Source organism: Kryptolebias marmoratus, linkage group LG21, assembly GCF_001649575.2.
Source record: "Kryptolebias marmoratus isolate JLee-2015 linkage group LG21, ASM164957v2, whole genome shotgun sequence".
Classification (NCBI taxonomy): domain Eukaryota; kingdom Metazoa; phylum Chordata; class Actinopteri; order Cyprinodontiformes; family Rivulidae; genus Kryptolebias; species Kryptolebias marmoratus.
This window is the reverse complement of record NC_051450.1, coordinates 14,862,141-14,883,682: the sequence shown is the minus strand read 5'-3', so window position 1 is coordinate 14,883,682 and position 21,542 is coordinate 14,862,141. Positions and strand designations below refer to the sequence as shown.

Genomic DNA, 21,542 nt, shown 5'->3' with positions numbered 1-21,542 from the left:
GGGGGGGGGGGGGGGGGGGGTTTGTAGGGAAGGAGTAGTAGGATGAATGCCTTGAGGCTACTTTCAGACACTGTCAATGGCTGTTATGAGAAGGCCTTCAAGTTCGTCTGGCCCTCTTCAGCGATTCTTAACACAGATGTCGCTCATTCGCCGCGCTGACAGGCTTGTTGCAGTGCGTCCGTGTCTTAACTCATACCTTGACGCCGCTTTAATGAGCTTCCCAAATTTAAAAGTTTTGTTTGCTATAACGCCTAAAGGAGAGACCTCCTGAACAGTGCAGGCATGCATATGGAAAAAATGCACCTGGAGTTTTGGATTCAAGGTCTACTATTGCAATGATTGATAAATACTCCAACCATTCTCCCTTAGCACGCTTTAAATGGTTGCTCTGCGGAAGTCATTAACATCTGCAATGAGGCATTTGGATGTGGTGGTGGTGGTGGAGTGATGCTGAAAAGCACAGTCCTATATTACATCTGCTGCACTATCTGTGAGTAGACCGAGAAGGTGCACTGTGTGTATGTGTGAGTTAATGCACAGGTAGTGAATTTTACCAGTCTCCTGATGATATGAAGCTATTGAAAACTGCTGAGGGTGCTAAACTGCCAATGACACGTCCCAGCAACTTTTACTGCTTTAAAAGGTCTTATCACTTCTTGTTCCTGTCACAGGAAACATTTCATCTTGTGCTTAGCAAAGACTTGAACTTGTAAAAAAATAATTTTTAATGACTTTTTTTTTTTTTAAATACAAGATAGTAAAAAGAGGACAAAAAAAGAGACCAAAACACAATCCTGCCATTCAAGACAATGTAATAATGACTTAGATCCAAGTCAGTTTTATCTAATATTTAAGGGTTTAAACTGGTGCACTATTGTAGCATTAAGTGGGGTGTGCTTCTCACTTCTTTCCATGTATCACAACAGACACATTGGCGTCCTCTCAGGGGCTGGGGAGGGGGGGAGTGGGGCTGAAATGAAACAGGGCCACAGACAAATGGGCCGCCTCTGGAGAAGAGGATGAAACGACTGGAGCGAGAGGCACAAGAACACACACCTGCGTCCTGACATCTGCTGACAAAGGCATGCCCTTCTACTGGACCACTCAGGGGAGGGCGTGGGCGCGTGTGTGAAAGGGTTCGAAAGAGTCCCCCCCGCTTGTGTGCGTGAGCGCGCCAGAGTGCATGTGTCTATGAGAAACGGGCTCGCGAGCGCATGTGAATGAGAACATGCAACGTGACCGGGGATGATAACAACCTCTATTCAGGGGCCGAGTAAACACGAGTGGCTCCCAAGATTATTGCCTTGGCTGGCTCGCAAAGAACACTGGTCCATCAAAACACACACATGCAAACACACAAAAACCTGGTGGACACAGAGCTGTGTTTCAGTAATGCAATATTTATAAGGAGCCAGCAGCGTTCCTTCTGCATTCACAACTACTTTCAGCAAAAAGGAAATTAGTAGTTTGCTACAGACGCGTTTCATGTGAGCAGCCTAATAAAGCCCTGAGCAAGGTGTGGTGTAAATTCTCAAGATTTTTTTTGTCCTCGACAAAACCCTATTACTTGCATACAAGCTGGGACAAGACTAGTCTATAAAGTCCAGGGATCAAATAGTAAAGTTAAGAAAGAATAGAAGACAACTCCTTTCAGTCAGTTGAAACAACAGTTTTAAAAAAAACTTTCAAACTTGAAATTGCAAAACGAACATTATTCAACCTGTTTATTACAGAGGCTTACTGCTAAGAAGGAGACATATCTGCTTGACAGAGCTGGAGGGACGTCGCTGCCAAGTCAGACTTAAAACATTGCTTTTCTGTGCAGCTCTCCCATTGACCTTGTGTGTCTGGACGGAAGTGTGGTGAGCCCCGTCTGGCATTTCGCTGGCCATTTAAGTTTAAAATACAGTCTGTTAGTCCAAGGCGAGCGCTCAGGCCCCACAGGGGAGCCGGTGTTAACTCCTCAGCCAAGGCGCACATGGTGCTACTTTTTTTTTTCCCCCCTCAGTGTGGCTCATCTCATGCTGCTGCCGCTCCTCCTGCTAGCCCTTTTTTCTCCCTCTTCTTTGTTCTATCCCCAAAACCTTGAAGACATAGCCCTTACTTTGTCTGTTCTAATCATGGAAGTCAGGAGCTGCCTAATCAGAGCTCCAAGTTGAAGAGGTATGTGCGGACTGTGTGTCTGGATTTAGAGTATGACTGCCTTCTTCTCTGTCCAGGTATACAGTTCTTCAAAGACTAAAGGCAGGAGTCATGGAAAATTACTGAACAACATTGAACTACCAACAGTGAAAAGTTTAAAGTTGGGAAGCGATTTCAACTCAGACCATAAACAGTCTGTTTTTACAGCACAATGGAACATGCACAAGACTTAGTAAGCTCTGTGAGACATTGATAGAAACAGGTTAGATAGGTCTGTGTTTTGTAGGTCTCTACATTGTACAGAATGAAAATGGAACGAGAAATGAGTGCAAATGATAGCATGGCTGCAAGCGCACTGCGTTGCTAGCTGATAGCTGAAACCCTTTGCCGACCTCAAGCTGAACCCTGGCACATACAGCCACCTCATAAATCCACTCCACAGGAAGATGAGGAATGTATAAAAGTCACAGGCAGCAGTGTTGACTCAGTCTAGGTGGTATAGCCGCCCACACAACAAAAAAGGAACCCAAGTGAAATTTGGCCTCAGACCTGATGGCTGTGGGTTTGGAGGCCTACATGAAGGGTTGTACATTTCAGAGAAGCACCAATTATCTGGGGGGCCAGCTGAGTGACATGGCGAGCAGGGAGACTACAGTCACTGACCTTGCACTACAACCCGTCTGCTAAGCAGAGAGGAGTGCATGCACAAAAAAAAAAATCTCTCCCATACAAACCCAATTAAATGTCTCAAATGTCAAGAAAGACCTCAAACCTAATAAGAGGTGTCAGGGTTTGACCAGTTCGCTTTACTTCCTGGGAGAGATTTGATTAAAGGAAGTCATCTTGGCTCAAGTAAGGGTGCAAATGCTAAAAACATGAAGATGCTACAGTGTTCTGCTGACCTCCCATAATTTCCCCAGCAGGAAACAGGTGCCTCGTGCTTTAATGCAGTGGGCAGTTTTATTACTGGAGACAAGCTGATGTGCTAAAAAGCATATTCTTGGTCCAACATTAGGCCCGAGGCTCCCCAGAGAACAAAGTAAAGTAAAAAGCTGCTTGTTACTGATCCATACCAGCTATCTTAAGGGGCCCACGGAGACTTGTGCATGACCCTCTTTCGCTGCAGAACTGTGCCTTCACAGGCTGGACATGTGGAAGGTTGTGGTGCACTTTAACGGTATTAAGGTAAGGGGGGGTAGCTGAAGGAGCAAATCTAAAAAAGGAGCTAGTGGGTGGGATTAGGAGAGTGGGGCAGCCACAGGCATTTACCTAACCAAACACAGCTGTCAAGAGTGTGTGTAAGTGCGCATTTGAAGAAAGGCGGAAAAAGAGAGAAGATTATGGTAACACTAGCAGTCTGGCTCATTCAAACGGGAGAAAACACCACAAGGCTGTGGCTTGTACAAGAAACAGTCACACAAGCCCTTCACTACTTTCCTCTTCTCTTCTTACCACCAAGGCCTCCTTCCAGCAAGGGCAGCCAAAAGAAGGGAGTGGGGGCCCAGATAGCTCCCCGTTTTATCCTAACAGGATTCAGTCTGTACACAAAGGCCTATAAGAATAATTAAAGGGGGTTTGGGATCACTTGAAACAGGGTTTAGCGGCATGCACAACCTCCTCATTTATGTGCTTAGAGTGCCACAATCCCCCCCGACCCTGAAACAAAAGGCACTAATCACAGGGTAGCAACTTAAATACTATTTGCTGGCCGTCCTCAGCCACTGATCCAGCTTTGGAGACAGAAGGCTCTCACTTAAACTGGGATAGCATGCAATGTGTGTGAGTAAATGAAAGGGCATGAATACAACTAAAAACTAAAGAGCTTTTGATCCTCTTTGTCAAGAAAGCATGACCCAGAAAAGCAGACTTTAGGATTGCTGCATTTTTAAAGCTTGAAAACTAAAAACAAATTCTAATGCAACTTATACACATACTGTATGTGACATGGTGTCGGAAAAGGAGCACAGATGTATTGGACTGTAGTCTGTAAAGAGCTTGTCGTTTCTGTTTTTTTACTTTGCAATTTATGCACCAAACTGTAAACGTTGTTGCTTTTTCTGCAAATGAGGTAGTCAGTTAAAAACAAACAAAATTTTCATCCATTTATTTACACCATCTCTCACCCCTGTATGTTTTTTTCTACCTTTCAGTTCAAGGTTATGACTCATAGTGTGTGCAAATAAAATGTTTTCATAATAAATAAAACGAATCAAGGTTCAACAGGTCATAGCTGAGCTACTATTTTCACCACTATTTTTGAGCCAGGAAAAAACACGAATCCATCTTGTTTGCTTTACAAAATGATTCGTTAATTTACCTTACACCTCAGAGGCAAATAAAAATATAAGTGTATTTGCGAAGTGTGCTATGAGTGTTTGGTTTTCGCAACTGCATGAAAATGATGCTGTCAAAAGTACTGTGAGGAAATGGTAATAAAGGTCGTTCATGTAATCCTCACCTTTCTTCTTTTTAGGAGTTAGTATTAGTGTCAGATATTTTTGTTCTGAGAAAAAATAAAAAAAACAACCTGCAAGAGGTTGGCATGTACTTTTCCATGTCAGGTGAGGCGAGCAAGCCAGATATGCAGACGGAGAGGAGAGATGGTAATGAAACGAGGGAGAGGGGTGTCTGGACTGCACAGATTTGAGTTTAGAGGAGATGAGTGTACCACTGACTGAGTTAACCCCACAGGCCTGTCACATCCTATTCTCGGCTTCACTGAGCACGACAAGGCTGAGGACCAAAAAGGGTGCAAGTGCAGTCACATGCTTCTGGCAAACTCGCCAAGCTTAATGATTTGGAAGGAAGGACTGGGCTAAATCGAACTAATTTAAGGTCGGGCCAGATGTACTTCATCAAACGCAACCGTCACCTGATGAATCAGTGAGTCATTTTGCTGGGGGAGAAAATCCAAGGATGGCAAATAAGTTTCTAGCCATGGAAATGAGTTGAATAAATTACTCACTTCTCATGCAAACCAAGTTTATTCTTGAATAAGGGGTGAAATTAAAACAGGATCATGTAATTCCTCTGGTTGCCAAAGAGACAAGACCTTGGCAAAGCAGATTAATCACAGCAACAGAGAAAGATTTCCAGGCCAATTTAAACGGAACGGTGAGAGGAAGCAAGAAAAGAGAAGTTGGATGAAATTCTCTTATTGCACACAATTTTATTTTCTTGGATGTCATCATTTTATCTTCCAAAAATATTTGTTCCCCAAAGCCCAATTCTCTTCCACGTGACACAAATCGGGGGTGGTGCGTGTCTCTGAATGCGCACACATTTGTGTACTGCAGAACACAGAAAACCCATTGTTGGCCGGACCTGGAACAACACAGCAGATTGTTTCCCCACTGACAAAGAAGGTCTGGTTTCTCATAGTGAATCAGGGCCGATTTACTGCCTGTGGCTTCAAAAGAGTGGAAAAAGAAGCCCTTGTAAGATAGAGTGCAGCTCGCCGAGTTGACAGCAGAAATCATATTCACATTATTAAGCGGCATAAAGCAAGAGGAAGAAAAAAAATAGAATTCATATATTTCTTTAATACTAAAGCATCTTCAATTAAACAATGACAAAGTGCTACAACCAACCTACCAGAGACAGCAATTAAACAAAATAAAGCCTTGTTCCTGACATGATTGGAAGTCGCAGTGATAAATGGTTAAAATAAGGATCAGGTTGCAATAAATGGTGGGTCATAAACTCGGACTTTATTCCCCTATTTTTTGTTTAAAAAATAAAAAATAAAATCAATCACAAGGCAGCAGCCTAACCTTTGGCAAAAAAAAAAAAAGAGAGACTAAGGTGTTGTAGAGCAGCACGTCTCCCATTCAATCTCTACAGACGCCATTAATTCTTTATGGTCCACTGCTGCTCAACCTTGTGTATAGGGTCTCTCAGTCTCTCAGCAAATTTTCTCATCTTTTGAGTTCAGTGATGCTGACGAACAGTCAAGGTGCTCGGGATATGCGATTCTCTGCGAGGCCTGGCAAGTCTCTTTGCATTCTATCCAACCGCACAACCCACACGTGTTACTCCCACGGGTCACAAGTTTTGCAAGAGATAAACAATTCATGAGTCCCTGTAAACATGCAAGAGCTACAGATAGCGAGAGAGACAGAAGAGAGCTGTGGACAATGTGTGTGCATGATGTGTTTGCTGTGAGATGTCTGAAGCTGTGTGAAAGATGAGGATGAGGAGGGAGTGATTCACCAAGCCTCCGAACTGATGCATAATGGCATTAAAAACACCGATGGCATTATCTGTGGAGGGGACAGAGGCGGAACAGGGAAGCAGGGACACAGATGAAGAAAAAGAAAAAAAAAAAAAAAAACAGATGGAGAAAGGAAGGAAGGGGGACAGCAAGCGAGCACAAAAGGCTAATCAGATTTTATAGATTGACCAGACTAAAAAGTCGCCTTTTGTCCTCCAAAACGCCCGGAGGTGTGTGGTCCTGTGTGTAAGGGGAGGGGGTCAGCACACGTTATTGAATGTCTACATGGGCAAAGACCATTGTTGTTCTGTCCTCTCACGAGACACGGTCAATGCCAGATTGAAATTGAAATTGATTGGCTGCCCGTAAATCAGTGAGGGAAAAGGATGTGGGCCGCGCTTATGTGGCGTAGGGAACGGCTGCTCTGACACGCAGGCTGACAGAACAGAGACAGGCCATGATTTCACTTTTAATATGCTGTCAAATGCCAGTTAAACAAGCATCTATTTAATAGGTTTTACATTAAATTAAAGATTTTCCTAATGGACACCATTAGACTAACTGCATAAAAGAACTAAAGTGTAATTTTGCAGTTTATTATTTAATTAATCAGTTTTAATTTCATTATGTTGATTCTTGATTTTTAAAGCTCGATTACAGACAAAAAAAAAAAAAAAATCTTCTAAAAAATTAATATTGGTTTTGATCCCACTTAGCAGCTCAAAAGAGATTCCTTCACTCCAGTCACTCACAACCGACAGAAATCCAGACGACATAGACGTATATTAAAATTAAAAACAACTTGGACCATTTACAAATGCTTCCTTGAATAATTCAAAACCGCCCTACATTTAGTGTTAAATATGCAGTATTGCCGCCAGCCAAAATCTCTCATTTTTTTCAGAGGCCACAGCTTCTAAACTCGTCTCTATTCTAAGCAGGGGAATATTCATGCTCCAGATAGCGGGATCCTGTCTTAATGTAGCCTAGAGTTTAGGCAGGGAGTAATGTCTTGTCTAAGATCTATAGAAGAGGAAGGAAAATGATGATCTCCACCCTGTAATTTACTGGGGGCTTTATGGGCCAACACCCAGGCTTACTTTGTTCTGATGCTATGATCCTCCAAGTGAAATCCAGGGACCATGTTTTATGAAGTACTAGGCGATCACCTGCTGCCTCAGATCAGCTGACATCTTTATCTCAATATGTTTCCTCTGAGGCTCCAACAGTCAAATAATTCAAAAGTGTAACATATAAAGGCTGCTTTAAAGGACAAAGACATACATGATTATTGTAAAAATATAACAAAATAAATACATACCTGCAGTACCAGAGGCTCTGGGTTGAATGCCAACGTCATAAGCAGCTGCATTCTTTCTGTGTCCTTCAGGTTCTTTAACAAGAAGCTGCCTGAGTCCTTGGTCTCTGCATACCGTCGGACCACACGGTCCAGCAGCCGCTGCGAGGGGCAGTGCACCAGGTCTGACCAGCCCTCCACCACGTCTGGAGTCAGCAGGCGAACGTCCCCGTTGATCCGGGCAAACTCAGTCTTGTACATGGCCTGGATGAGGTCGCAGCGCGGCCTGCCTGTGGCTCTCTTGCAGATTTTCTGGTCTATCTCGGCCAGCTCCTGATTGGAGCCGAGCCGTTTGAGCACCACACGCCGGGTGCCCTCCCTGGGCTCGCCGTACTGGGCGAAGTAAACATTCTTGATATTGAATACGTCTAGAAATCTCAGGCGACCCCACGTCTCGAAGGAAACCTGGCCGTTCATGAACTTACGGCACCAGCTGGTGCCAAAGCAGGCGGGGCACTTGTTGAGGTTAATGAATCGCCTGTCAGTGAGCTCATTCTTCTGGAAGGAGGCAAATAAGTTGTGGGTGTTCATCAAGAGCACAACAAACAATCCCACCACCAACAGGAGCTTCAGACAGCGATACAGGCGGCCAAGTTTGAGAGGCAGGAAGCGCAGCATGATGGGAATGGGAAGGGATGGGGGGGTGTAATAAGGGGTGGGGAGGAGGTGAGGTATTGTGTCAAATGTCAGGGAGTTAACCTCGAATCCTCTTCGTCATGGTGCAAAAGGAGAAACTTCTACAGCAGCAGGCAGGGGCACAGCTGGCACATCTGCCCTCTGCCAGTCCCTGGCAGTGGCCAGTGCGTCATGTTCTCTCTTCCAGGTGCGAGGGCGAACACTCGAGCAAGCGGGCCTGAAAATTAAGCAAAGATAGAAAAAGGAATAACTCAAAAACCTTGGAGTAGAATAAAAAGGAACCACAACTGTTAAATTTAAAATTGTCCCTTTGGTCACAGATAACAATTTGAAAAACAGTTATTTAATTTTTCTTCCTCATCCTATTTCTAAAATGTGATACATTGAATAAAATAAAATTTTAAAAAAAGCAGCTTCTCTGGCATATGAAATTGTCTCACAAATTTGATTTGCTTAGGTCATTTTAGAGATTTCATTACTTTCTGAGACAAAATGAGTTGGCCCACAGCCAATGCAATAAACTGCCTGGGCTGTTAGAGCGCTCTGTTTTGTAAGCCTGTTTCTTGTATATTCCACTATGAGACAAACAAGGAAAAGAGGAGAAACGAAAGGAAATAAAATGTCAGTGATTACATTAAGGAGAAACAGACAACATCGTCTTGTAGGATAAATAAAACGTGCCACAGCGAGGCTAATTCCTCAAGAGGACTTAACTCTGCAGACACTTGAGTATCCATCACTTGTCCTCCGGTGCACAGCGAAATAACTTTCCGTCTGCTTGCACTGAACTCAGGAATCATGGAGGAATCTCGCTTTGCATTGTGAAGGCAGTCACGCCGCGCAAAATTTAACCTTTGATCAGAGCCGCCTCGCTTCTCTTTTAATCCCGCTTTGAAGTCGCTTCTTTGAAAATGGCTGGTGTCACTAAAATAACATTTGTGATTGAGGGGAGCAAAAGAATCTGCGAGTCTCCTGCTAAGCAAACCGATGTCGGCGGAGAAGCGAAACGGTAAGAGCAAGTGTGTGGAAGAAAGAACAATGCTCTTCGAAAGCCTCTCATAGTAGTATGCCACTGATGAAGCCATGCTAGACGCCCCGCCCACCCCCGTTCGGCTTTTTAGCAAAGAGTCTTATGTGGCGCTTCGAGACAGACAATGGCTCAGGCCAAGCTAATTAGCCATTCTCAATTAGAGCTCATTAGGACACGCCTATTAAGGCATCTGACTTGAGAGGGCATGGCTAACAAGGAGGCACACCAGTGCCATTAGTGTGCATGTCAATGGGTTCTTCTGATTTTTTGCTTTCAGATCGAAGTGGCTGAGGACTGTAAGGACAAGGGCTAAGCACAGCTAAGGGAGCAGTAGTTCTGGGAAACGTGCGCCTGGAGATTGTCAGATGAGAGCGACGTGCTCGCTTTAGAATACCACTATGAAACCAGGCTAACATGACTGACAAAAATAAACTAAACTCAAATGACGGAAGTTGCAGACAGCTGTGCTACATATTTTTAGCCACAAAATAAATTAAATTAAACTAACTGAGCATGAATACAAAATCCAAGTAATGTGGCATTTAAATCCCTTCTCCATACCAGGTAGAAGTGACTTTACATTTTCTAAGTAGATGAAACATTTAAAAACCATATGAGACAGAACTTATTTGTTAACTAATTTAATAGTTCAAATGAATCACTATTGTAATTTTAGTCTATAATAATAATTTATTAAAATTAAAAATACTATTTAAATGGATTACTGAGATATCTCAAAAAAGATGTACGGAAACATCAATCTGTTATACATTTGTTTCTGAGGCAGAATGTTATTTGGACCAAAAGGTCCTTGTCCACATCAAGCTGACTTCGACAAAACGGCACCACGGTGACAAATGAGCCTATTCAGAATGAGGGGGAGAAAAACAAGAAATTTGACAAAAATAACCGAATAGTTTCTGGAAAATACATAAGCACATATTTATATTTACCGCAGGCTGGTGTCTGTGGCAAACCCTCCCTCCCACCTAAAAGCAACAACAACTTCCACAGGAGTCAAAAGCATGTGTGCGCCTTCTGCTACTCCGAGTGAGAGAAAGCTGATTGCTTTAGAGGAAAACTGAATATCCTGCTGTTATAAGAGCTTGATTCAAGTGCCATTTAGTGTCTGACTCAGGCAGTCACAGCAGACATAACTGCCAAATCTTGGGAGCAGATATGACATTTAACTAGGATGAGCGAAGGACTCACAGACCACCTAACGTAACCTCGGCAGGGCCAGGAAGCCGTTCGTCTCAGCTTGCAAGAAAAGGCAAGAAATAACCAGACAAACTAGAATAAGCCTCGACAAAGACCTGAAAATCAGGACTGAAAACATAATGAAGCAAACGGTGAATAATGCGCAGCCAAGTCTTCCGTGCCAGACAGACTAGAAAAACTCCAACTGTCTATGAAGCAGTAGTTGAACTACGCCTTTAAAATCCTTTTTTATTTAAGAGACACATAACAGTAACAGTTTCACCTCCTTCAATCATTAAGACTTTGGTCAATTTTCTAACGTTTCTTGCACTTTGTGTACTCGCATTTGTTAGAGATAACCCAAGCCAAAGTGACTGTAATTTGTGCAAGACTAGACAACATTTAAATAAGTTAGATCAGAATATAAAAGTTCTCTTTGAGTCACAGTTTTCTCTCTTAGCACAGAAACAATGCTACGGTTGTGTAAAACTTAGCACCAGTGGATGAAACCATCATCTTTCCACATGTATACGCTTATTAAATTGCCATAGTTAAACTCCTAAAAATGGGCAAACTCTTGAGAAATGTAGATGCCGCACTGAGATAAAGGTGATCTTTAACTTCACTTGAAAAGATCACTTGAACATCGCCACTTGAAACACTTAAAAACTAGGTATTACAGATAAAAATCTTTAATTAGAGTCCTTCCTTATTCATTCACTTGGTGCAAACACATACAATGGAAGACTGTTTACTGACGTGACCCGTGTCTTCTGAACACCCGATTATATGTTGAAATAACTCATTATTGTGATCATTTGTTAAAGTGACAGCAGCAGCTAGCTCTACTTGTGGCATTCTAAAGAGATATGTCACGGCCTGACCAAGTCAAATGTCTCTCACTAAAATGATGGCAAAGTCCTAAAGGGTTAAATGACGCTTTACACCAACAGTTGCTACCAGATTAATGAAAGCAATGAATGTTTTTTTTTTTTTACTGTACTAAGTGATTTAAGTGATGGGTTAATTTAAACATCACACTTCATTAACCTCTTCTGTTAATGAAGGTGCGTGAGGCGGTAACACGGCTATAATACTGATAGTTTCTTAGAAAAACGTAACATATATGGTTCATCCTTGAGCTTGTGCTTTAGCCAGTATAAAGCAGGATGGTATACTTATTGAACATCTACTAGATTAGCGATCTTCTCTAAAGCAAGGTGCTGCTGCATGTAAACGTATAGTGTGAATGAGACAAAGACATTCAGGTTTTTGAATAATAACAGGCTAATTTAAGACTGGGATATTTTCCCTCATCGGTTATTATTCCACAAGTCTGCTTCCTGTGAATATTTTACACCTGCGAAACCATTTATTTAACTCCGTCGGTTTCTGCTTCTGTGTACTGGCCCCATGGATAGGACTGATTTAACCATATGTGCGGGGTTTTAAAAGGCATACTGTGAGGGGCTCCTGGGGCAAGGTTACCTACTCAAGTTCTTGACAGGGTCAAAGTTCTCTTAAAGCTGTAAAATAAAGCCAGATGCTTTGCATTCTAACACAGATGTTGCCCACAGGAATACAAGGGCACTGAAATTAAAAGCGGTGTTTTCTTATGGACAAACCTCACTGTGCCCACAGAAAACTTGTGTTTCCAATTAGTCCCCCTACTCTGTTCCTCCCCCATGGTGTCTTTGTGGGAGGCAGAAGAGAACACTATCAAGAGGAGCACCCCGTTTAGAATAAGCACCAAGATACCTTTCATCATTCACGGCCGCAGCGGAAAAAAAAAAAAAGTTTGTCAGCGTACTCGGTCTACAAAGTACATCGGTGAGCAGTTCGGAAGAGAGGCAAAAGAAAAGAAAGGAGGGCGAATCAAAAAGGACGTCTGACTCCTCATGCATGGCAGATGAGTCTCGCAAGCAAAAATGTTCCAAGTTTGGCAGATGTTAAGAGCTGCAAAATGGCTCATTACGGGGACAGAAAAGGCACAAGATAAAGCAACAGGCTGCGCGTTGGCTTGAAACAGAATGACAAAGGTCGAGACAGTGGAAGACGACATCTACTATTTCAACTTTTATTAAACCTACATTTTGACAGAATAACTCTGATAAGAAAGAAGTGGGGGGGTTAAAATGGATTTTTTTTTATCTTGAATAATCTTTTTCTACAGTTCTTTGTGTAAAACTGGTTTCAGATAATGGTGTACAACAGGGAAAAAAAGCTTCTTTCAGGCTAAGCCATTTTCTTGACGGCACCTGAGGGTAAACTTCATTACAATATAATGAAGTCAGGCCACACAAGAACATGCTTGATTAATTCCACTGTAAATGTAAAAAGGGTTCAGAGTGGAAGCAGTGAAAAAGGCTTAAGACGTAGCTGAGGAATCAGTAAAATGAAGAGAGAAAAGATATAAGCATCAAATTAATGCACAACGAGATGAGAGAAAATCTGAGTTATTGCTTTTGTGATTGAAATGACTGCAAATGGGTTGCTTGAATACAGAAAGGCAGCGCTCCCTTAGTTGACCGGACACACACGAGCACACAAATGTCTCCTCGCAAGATCGTCCGGCTTTACCACAAAGCCCTGCCTAAAGCTCAGGAAAAAGCCTCCTCTGGCCCCATGATTCCTGCCCCGCCTGCCCAGGCAGCGTGCGCTTCTTGCTGGTGAGAGAGAAACTACTGTTGCCAAGGTTATTGACTGCAAGAGTCAATAATGTTTGATCACAAAAATATTTTTCAGCCACAGCCCGAGTGCCTCAGTACAGCAAACATGTGGACAGTTATGGATAGACGCGAGTGACAGCAACATTCTCACGCCTAATGGAAAATTGAGTCTTTACAATATAGGCACCAATTAGCTGCGTCCCCTTAATGAACATCAGTCCATTCATCTTTGGCCCAAAGTAAACGGTGAAGGTTTTAATGGGAATATCAATAGCCTCTGCTTTGCCCAAAAATATGCAGATATTTAAAAGTAAATGCTAAATTAAACAGCTATCTTTTTTCCCCCACCCTTAGAAAGTTTTAAAAAGTTGCCCTTCGTTTAAATCAATCGTGACTCAGTTTGCAAAACACGTTAGCTAAGTGAGGCCACACTTTAACTGATTATAACAAGCTGCCAAAGCAAGATGGGTTTTTTTTTTAAAACGAGGAAAAAAAATGTCTAGGAATACAGCTGATTACCTGACACTTCAGGACATTTCTCATCTGCGACAAGTCTGCTGCTTTGTGCTGAGCATGGAGGTCAAAACGAGAGAAATGTACATTTCCCATGGGAGCTTTTAGACAAAAATATATATATAATAATAATAATAATTACAAGACGTTCCTCCTGCTGAGCAATCAAACATTCAAATCAACCACCAGCAGAATGTCTTAAGCAAATGTGGATCTCTTCATAGGGCTTTTGTCAACTAACCTTGCAGAAAGTCTCCACAATTAGTCTGCTTTTAACAGGAGCATTAATGAAAACTGTCCGATTCTCTTTATCAGAGCATGAAGACCAATTCATTAAGAGTCATTATGAGCTTTTGTAACTGTGGAAATTCATTTTCCTTTGACGAAATCCAAGGGGAGTGGGGCAAACTTTGCAAAAAGTGCATAGGATTCTTATGGTCCAGTCGTTTCAGCCATTTATTTATTTATTTTTTTAAATAAATATGTATAGTTTTTCCATGTCTGACCAAATCAAACTGATCTCTCAAAGTAAAATGGAAAAACCTGTTGAGATGAGCTGCTTTGAATAGTTAAAAAAAAAATAACACCACTTATAAATTGTTAATGTTGCCTCAAGCTAATATAATGTTGGAATAAATAAAAGTGGCCAGCATACAAATAATATTAAGGAACTGCAAATTATATATATATATATATATATATATATATATATATATATATATATATATACATATACACACACACACACACACACAGGCAGTTAATCAGAATGATGGCACTTCTTCATTGCAGGGTCATTTCCAAATGAACATTATTTTGGCACAATGTTGTCCTCATGAGAGGAAAAACAGCTGATTTAAATGTCACTGCATCTAACTTAAGAAGACACAAATTATGGTTTCTTTTTGCCAAAAGTAACAAAAAGCCTCCTGTTTTTAAGCAGCGGATGTGGGCATCTGATAAGAGCGTTTGTTCCGAAAATGCATGCGGACCGAAAACATCTTTATCAGTCAATCATCTCTGAAGTCGCAACAGTGACGCTCAAAGTATCAAGTTACCTTTTGAATGAATCGCTTTAAAAATTAAAATTAAAACATCAAGAAGTTGTGCCTTAATGAACTATAACCAGGCACGTACACGAGCCGGGAAATTTCCCAACGAGCCGGTTCGTGTTTGCCCAGGACCCGAATCAATAACTACAAAAGACAAGAGACAACTGTGAGTGAAACAAACCTGTGAGACTTCCCCCTGTAGTGGCGAAATAACCAGAGCGCAGTTCAAATCATTCTTCAAAGTTGCTGTTTCTTGCCTGGCGAGCGAATGGTCCTTTAAATCACCGCCAACATCGCCTTAGCGCTTCTCCAAAAAGCTCGACGGAAAACCCGCTCTATCAGCCGGACTCACACGGACTTAGACATCTAGCCAGCTAGCCTGCTAGCTGCTGAAATAAACAGTTGGGATGTCGAGTCTTAACTCTTCATATCCCGGATGTTCCTGAGCAGGAGACGCGGTCCTCCTCACACAGGGCAACAGCGCCCGGGTTGTGTTTTAAGGGTCCATATCCGGTCGCTTGGTAGGAGTCCCTTCGTGGTCACAGAATTATCTCCTCTTCTATTTGTTCTCTCAGGTTTGCTACTCACTCCTCTCCCACACCACAATGGGTTCTGTTCAACACCAGCCTCTTTCGCACCTTGCGACATCCGCTCCCGCTTTACGACAGCGGTTGCTAAGCGATTATTCTAATGCCTCCCGAACGCCGCCCCCAGAGCAAAGTTAGTTTAAATTTTATGGAAATAGTAGCGCAGTCTTGAACTAAACCGTGTAATTATACCTAACCACACTGTTCCGGCTTTATCTGACGATTCAAACAGTCCAGCGCCTGGCCATTAAGGCTAATTGGACCGTGTTGTGCAAGCCTTTTGGACTGACTGATTTAAAAAAGCCTACAGCCTGAGCCTAGGGAACATGTCTATCAATCTATATTTACGTCATCCTTGAAATTCAGAGCGTGTTAAATAATGTTAATTGTAAAAATATAATTTTTAAAAAAATAAGCAGATTTGAACGTAGCAAGTATAATCTATAATTACCTTAGTGAGTGATTCGATTCTAGTTTGGAAACTGGAGGCTTGTACACTCCGCGTGCATTAGTTTGTATCCTTCGCCATCTGCTGGAAACTGAGAGAACCACCACCGATTTGGGGGGTATTTTTATGATAATACACGGACAATAATGTGTTACATTAATGCTGTGACAAAAACAGATGTTTTCCCCCAACATATGTTCAGTCTGTGACATTATTGTTATTACAATGGCCGTTCTTTCATAAACAAGCCGAGTTCGACGCTGTTACTCCGTACCTCTTAAAGAGAATGGTGGAATTTCCGAGCCGTCGTGAAGGCAGCACGGCCTGTTGAGTTGAGAGCTGCTGATGCGGATGTTGCTTTGGCTTGTCTTTGAAGTCGCGTCTGGACGCCGAAAAGTTTTTGCCCTGAAAGACTTTGGAGATGTCGGCCGCTGCGAGGCACCGCCCAGACAGTGCGGCATTGTTTGTCCTCGCTGCAGTCAGCTTGGCCCTATTAACAATTCTCAGCGTGTGGAAGTTAAAGCAATTCAAATACAGACTCATAAATGAAACTGGAGGTGCAATGTTTTATGGTAAGTGGGTACAGAGCACGGAAGCCGTTACTCAACAACACTTCCTGCACTCAAGAGTTTAATTTATGTGCTCGGAATGCTAATCAAATTAAATTTTGGCACAATTTTGTGACATTACATTGATAATTCTTGGGCCCATTTCTTGCATTTTAGCTTCATCTTTACATATTGCCAACATAAGCACAGGTTTATTTACGTTACTAGCATTTCATCTTCAATCCTAATGTAAGCTAACACATGATGCAACTAAAACAGAATAAGAATGCTTGTAAACATGTGTATAACTGACTTTTATGAACAACTGTGACATGATTTGGGTTGTCAATCGATTCAACTTCCTAATTTAGCCAGGATTTAACAAAAAAATCTGAACAATCAGTATATGTCACAATTATTTCATGCCTTACTTTTGTATTTATGTGCTTTATGAGAATTGTCATACTTTAACATGTTTTTGTGCACTTCTTTTGAAGGTATGCTTTTGGGTTTACTGGTGAAGTACGTGTGGTTTGACCGAGAAGAGCATGGGAAGAACATGGGAAGTGTTTGCACCTGTCATGGACTAAACGGCACTGTTTGTGTCACCACGGTCAACGACACGTCCCATCAGCATATTGGGAAAAATAGCCGAAGATGCTCCTTTGTCTCTATGGTAACTATTGCATTGTAACTTGACCTTTAACGCAAATACACGGCAAAAGGAGATTTTTTGTATGGACAAGCATCACTGCCGATTGTGACACTAGTGAAAGATGACAACTGATTGGCTTTGAAATGATGCATATTCAACATCTGAAAACAAACTGAAGCATACAAAAAGATCTCCATAGATTTACATCAACAAAATCCCCTAATGGCTCCCTATTATTGGTTTTCCTGGGCATTTTTATGGTCTGTTTGTTATTAGAAAAGCAAGGCAGTGCGGGTACAGACAGAAAGAGGGGAAGCGAGCAATTTAATCCATATTAGTCTTTTATTAGGGCACAGATAAGAGAGATTGCATTTTTCAGGTGTGCTGTGGAGGCTAGGGAAAATTAAATTTAAAAGACTACACGCAGATAAAGCTCCACTCAGGCGGAGAAGATTAAACAACACAAAGGGTCCTGCCAATAACAACGCAAAATGCATTTTTTTTTAAAGATCAAATTAAGATTAAGATTTTGTTCCATGCGTATTTCTGCCAGCATCTACAAACAAAACCTCTGCAAATCACGTATTTATTTCTTCTTTTCAAGATAATTTCCTAGTTTGTTTTTAGATGCTGTTTTCCCCATAATGAGATCCTCTTGCAGGGGGATGTTTGTGCGGATTGCCCTGCAGTGCAGAGTAGATGGGAGATAGTGTGGCGTCTCAGCAGAGACACTGCAGCTTTTTTCCTCCTTAGACAGACACCTTAAAAACAGAACAACAGTGATGGATGTGAATATCTCTCATCCCTTTTAAACTGACAAAAAAATAAGATGAGGCTTGAAATGCACTTAAGGATAAAATAATAAATGCATTTTTTCTGTTAATTTGTATCTTAAAGGGAAATATTGCTAATGATTTAGCAAGTTACAGAAAAAAAATTAAATATCTAAGAAGTACAAGATCATATTAAATCATTTGCTTTTATAGCTGTTTGTTTTTACCTTTTGCAAACAAATTTTCTAAAAGCCGTTTATATAGAAAATGATCCTACAGCTTTACTTTAAGACAATGATTTCTTTATTTTCTTCTTTAGTGAGCTAACCAGAACCTTAAGTCCGACAATGTCTCCTGTAACATTTATTTGTATAATCAAAATGTATTAATCTGCTTTGGTATAATTTACTAACAAAAAGAAATATGCAAGCAACTTTATGAGATGATTTTGCAATTACTTAGAAAGAAAATTTATTTTATTAGTTTTCATTAGCATAAGTGATTATTAACCCGGCTTCCATGAGTGGATTTCTTTGGCAGCTCACCTGCAGCCTCTGTATCAGAATGCTTTAAACTTTTTTTTGTTTGTTTTCATTGTCTTATTAGGCAGAAAAGCTTTTGTAGTACAAGTAAAATACACGTGAAGTAAAGTTGTTTTTACGGGTGGGCGTTTTCTTTTAACATGTGATCTTCCTACCATTTTAGACACTAAACATCATTCAACAAATGTTCTTGCTGCCACTGGTTTTTAAATTATTTTTAGAAAAACAGAACCACGTTGGCTTAAACCACCATCTGCCAACAGGTGAAGCTCTCGAGCTGTTTGTCATTTATCTGTGGAGCTGGAGACCGGTAATGTTCATGATACAGTTCACAAACACTTTCATTTTTCATTTTTCCTCTCCTATACGTGGCAATTTATTTCCTCTTGTGGATTATTGCTGTTTTGGAGAAATTGATCTCTTTTCAGTCGCGTGGATGGTGTTGTCTTTCTGGCTGTTATTCGGTGCCTTGATGTGTCATGGTTGAACGATTTATGCCTTTTAGCGGCTTCCCATGCTGGGGCGCCGCTTGAGAGAGGGCTTTTAATATATTTGCACTGGGTTAATACTGTTATGGTTTTGGAAATTCATGTGTGCAAAGTGCAAATGTGAAATTGTAATTTTAGGTGTTGGGTTTGCATTATGAGTCCAGCATGGCCGTCACGCAACACATTTTGAATTACATAGCAATTTGGAAAGCACCATTTTAGGCCACAGAGCTACAAACTGATAATAAAATGTATATCTTGAAGAGGAATTTGACCTTACTGCTACTCAGATGAGTTCAGAGTTCTGAGATTGACTTTGGATTGTATAGAAGCTCGTTTTTCTAGCTTCCTTCTACCTGTTAGTGGTTTGATCAGAGAGGTTTCGTGTTAAATAGCGTAAAACAACGAGCCGTATCGCCACTTTAGCCACAGAATCTCTAACCAGCATGAGCGAACGGGGAGCGCATTCGGAAATTTATAGTTTAATCTTAAGGTGATATTTCAGCCTGAGAGAAAGCAAGTAGTGAACCTTGCAAATAATCCAGGCCAAGTGTAACTCTTCACTAATGGCTTCGACTCCTTTGGTCGGTTGTGAATGCCGGGGTCTCATTAGCAAACCAGCAGAGGCTACCACAGAGGCCATTACATCGGTCAGGCTGCGCGCAGCCTTCAAGCCATTAGGCCTGATACATATGGGGAGCTAGCAGAGAGAGATAAGGATTTCATTGCATTACTGAGTCCATTATGTGCCACTGGGGAGTACAGCATTAAAGTTTGTGGTCTGATTAAATTTAGTGCTGCTCAGCTGAAGAGGCAATTAGTGCATGCAGCATACCTCCATCGTCGACTCTGTGGTGCAGGTGGCCCTTAAAATAAAACTACCAGGATATGCATAATTTATTGATTGCAGAGTCTGTATTAGTTTTGTGTTTATCGCACTCCGCCTGCATGGAATTAAAAAAAGAAAAAAAAAATTGCATTGATACTGTGCAGCGTGGGTAATTGCAGCCACAAAAAGTAATTTATATCGGGCCATGTTATGGGAGCAGAACAATTTGTAGCTCGAGCTAACAGTTCAAATGTTGAATTACTGAGAAAAAATAGGGACTCTCCCATCTCTACAAGGGGGGTTTGTAGATTTATATGTTAATTTAAAAAAACATGCAGTTTTCTGTGTATTCACTAATTCACTTGGGGCAATATTCACTAAAATGTGGCATGCACTGGAAATAAGACATTTAAAGAGACTGCTTCTTTTGGAATCAAACTTTATTGTACGGGTTATTTAAACCTCGAGTTTTAAGGCAGATTTTAAAGACCCACAGGTCTCTTCACGCCTCTTTCTTTGGGCTGAAATTAAACTGACACAGGTTTATGTTTTGAGCAAAGTAAGGAGACCGTATGGGATGATGAAATCGGGGGGGGTGGGGTGGGGGGGTTGAATGTACCATTTGCTTACAAATGTACTCGCGATACACATGAAAGGCATTCTAGGAGGAGGTTTGGCACATGAAAGGCTACCTGTCAGAGAGGCTTGCATCAGCTGGGACGAGAAAAGGGCTGAATAATCGACGGAAATGGCTTTCCTCAGTTGTCTTGAAAGTATTGTAGCTTTAGGTGAATTGTTGTTTATATTGCAGCTTAAGTGTAATATAGAAATTTGCTTATTTCTTAAGTAAATTCTCTCAGCTGTGCTTGTCATTTTGAATTGTGCTTTGCTTTTACTCACTTGAAAGGACACACTGGCAGTGTGGCTGTACTAAATCAGTTAAATGTAAGAAACTTAATCAGAACAACAAAGAGGCTTTTAGGCAATGAAATGCCACAAACTCGAATCTTTTAACTGTAGCCTTTATTCAGTGCTCCAATCTAAGCGTTAGATGCCTCATTATTTCTCTTAACAACATCTGATATATTTCACTTTAAAAAGAAATGAAGAACAGACTGCAGTAACTTTGGGAGTCAACAAAGGAAAGGAGCTTCTGCCTGTCTGCCAAATCTGAAGTGAGCACTGTGTGTACAATCTGTCAGTGAGTCACATTCGGTAAACTGAGCCGCCTTCCTCCCGGAGGATCCCTGTCAGCTATCAACTAAACAGCTCTGTCTTTTACAGGGGACCTTTGACCCAGAGGTCCTTTTTGATCTCTTCCTGCCTGCTGTCATCTTCTACGGCGCTTACACCCTGAATCAGGTGAGGCTGCCGTCCCCGCATGCCTCCCGGCATAGAAATGAAAATTTATCTTGGGGACTAAACCCTAGTTTTTGCCGTGATGTGAAACGTATGTGCTGTTAACCAGCTATATTTTTCCACGGATGTTACTAACTGCATTTTCTTTTAATTGATGCTTTAGAAACGACTGATTCAGAATTTGGGCTCTGTTGTCACATATGCTTTTTTGGGTACCCTAATCAGCTGTATCTGTATAGGGTAAGTATTCCTTTTCAGTCGCACTCACAAAAAACAAAATAAAATATGCAAAACTAACATTATAGCAGTAAAGTATAATATTAAAGTAGTATTATAGCTGTTTTTGCCTGTTTTTGATTGTAAGATGTCCATTTTTACTGCTAATGTTATGTATTTTTGCTGCTGTGTGCAGTTTTATTTTGTATTATTTCCCTTTGCTTGGTTTGTACAGGTGCAACTCATAACATTAATTAATGTTCTGTAAGCGTCCCAGGAATCAGT

General features: G+C 41.3%; 2 protein-coding genes across 6 annotated transcripts in view; one reads left to right on the top strand and one right to left on the bottom strand.

The window, feature by feature from the left end:
- The window catches only part of dipk2ab (divergent protein kinase domain 2Ab), a 24,835-nt gene extending 8,599 nt beyond the window's left edge, over positions 1–16,236 (bottom strand). The window contains exons 1-3 of one of the 2 annotated variants that reach the window (XM_025003863.2): positions 16,122–16,236; positions 15,851–15,938; positions 7,677–8,565 (exon numbers count right to left, since the gene is read on the bottom strand). In XM_025003863.2, the coding sequence (XP_024859631.1) occupies positions 7,677–8,330 (654 nt within the window). In that variant the 5' untranslated portion in view covers positions 8,331–8,565; positions 15,851–15,938; positions 16,122–16,236. Of the gene's footprint in view, positions 1–7,676; positions 8,566–14,993; positions 15,465–15,850; positions 15,939–16,121 lie in introns of those variants that run through there. The other variant, XM_017406291.3, reaches the window with a different exon arrangement.
- A 4-nt stretch (positions 16,237–16,240) lies between these two features.
- LOC108230352 (sodium/hydrogen exchanger 9) overlaps positions 16,241–21,542 on the top strand; it is a 59,733-nt gene continuing 54,431 nt past the window's right edge. For all 4 annotated transcript variants that reach the window (XM_037973192.1, XM_037973191.1, XM_025003862.2 and 1 more), the window contains exons 1-4: positions 16,241–16,419; positions 16,893–17,071; positions 20,967–21,044; positions 21,205–21,281. In XM_037973192.1, coding sequence (XP_037829120.1) covers positions 16,269–16,419; positions 16,893–17,071; positions 20,967–21,044; positions 21,205–21,281 — 485 coding nt within the window. In that variant the 5' untranslated portion in view covers positions 16,241–16,268. The remainder of the gene's footprint in view (positions 16,420–16,892; positions 17,072–20,966; positions 21,045–21,204; positions 21,282–21,542) is intronic.